General features: G+C 39.2%; 1 protein-coding gene across 1 annotated transcript in view; it reads left to right on the top strand.

Annotated features, from left to right (window-relative positions):
- The window catches only part of rps6kb1a (ribosomal protein S6 kinase b, polypeptide 1a), a gene marked incomplete in the record, with an annotated part of 23,901 nt that overhangs the window by 4,501 nt on the left and 18,153 nt on the right, over nucleotides 1–1,247 (top strand). The window contains 1 exon segment of the mRNA XM_037687603.1: nucleotides 1–36. Coding sequence (XP_037543531.1) covers nucleotides 1–36 — 36 coding nt within the window.

Consider the following 1,247-nt stretch of genomic DNA (forward strand, 5'->3'; position numbering starts at 1 on the left):
GGAAAGAGAAGGGATCTTCATGGAAGACACAGCGTGGTAAGTTTCTCATTATTCTGAATCCTTTACATGAGGATAACTGTAGAGGTTTTGCATTTTTATACTTACTGCTTTTTTGTTTTGTGTGTTTCCATGTTTTTAGTAAAGGTAAGCTCTAGTATCATGAGATCTCACAAGATTAAAGTTGGAAAAACTCCTAATGTGTTGCAGTGCAATGGGACTGCAAACGCCATTAAAACATATAGTTTGCATCAAGCTGAAGTGTCTATAATAACACAAATCAGCTCTAAAATATGAGCTTAATATTTTTATTTCTCTTTGGAACAGTTTCTTGAGCAATCGATCATCAGACATTATTTTTATTTGGCCCTTTTTTTTTACAAGGAGAAGATTATGGGTCAGATAGCACTGAAAAATTTTCAGCCACAACTACTAACTTTTCCTAGTTAATTTTAAAATTTATCTGAAACAGTGCCACAGATTAAAATAAATAGTAGATAAACTGTCAATAAAGCAGGTACAAGCATGTATTTAAGAAGTGGTGCTTAAAGAAAGAACTGTGTCAAGAAATCTCGTCAGACGCTGCAGCACAGCGTCAGTCGGTGGTCTTCTGTGGAAGTCATGGTTGAAGATAACGGAGGCGTACGTTTTGACGCGCCTCATACAATGTCTGTGTATTTTGCCTTAAGGTAAGGTTTCCCGTCAAGCCAATTCACGAACCCCTCGAAAACCTGTCTCATGGTTTTGTCTGGTGACATCATCACTGAAAACGTCTCCACCACATTAATTGTTTGCGTCGCAGCAGTTCACAAACATGTCGGGCACTGGGCGCGTTCAGGCCCAGTAGTGAGGAAGACTCTCCTGTTCCACAGTCAGTTTAACTGGACACAGACTTGATCCCGACTTCATAATTTGTTGACTTTGAAGTTGACAATTTAAAGTTTGAACCTCTTGGTAAATAGTTTGAATTGAGACGAAAAGAGTCGATTAAACTTTGAGGAGAAAGTGACTCAGACGGTACGGTTCAGTTTTTGTACAATCTAAAGTCAATAAATCTCTTAATTTGCTGTTGCTTCACTCCTCTGTGTTGTGTTTAGGCTTTTAGACAGTAACCGTCTTATCGTGTTCAGTGTTTCCCCAAGTTAACTTGCCATGGCGGGGTGCTCATCTTATCTGTGATTTTTGTTGACGGGAGGATGGAGACGTGTCTGAGTGCAGCTTGTACCAACAGTTTTTTACTGTGTGTGTGT

The sequence above is a fragment of the Nematolebias whitei genome, chromosome 14, assembly GCF_014905685.2.
Source record: "Nematolebias whitei isolate Nwh7 chromosome 14, NemWhi1, whole genome shotgun sequence".
In the NCBI taxonomy this organism is placed as follows: Eukaryota; Metazoa; Chordata; class Actinopteri; order Cyprinodontiformes; family Rivulidae; genus Nematolebias; species Nematolebias whitei.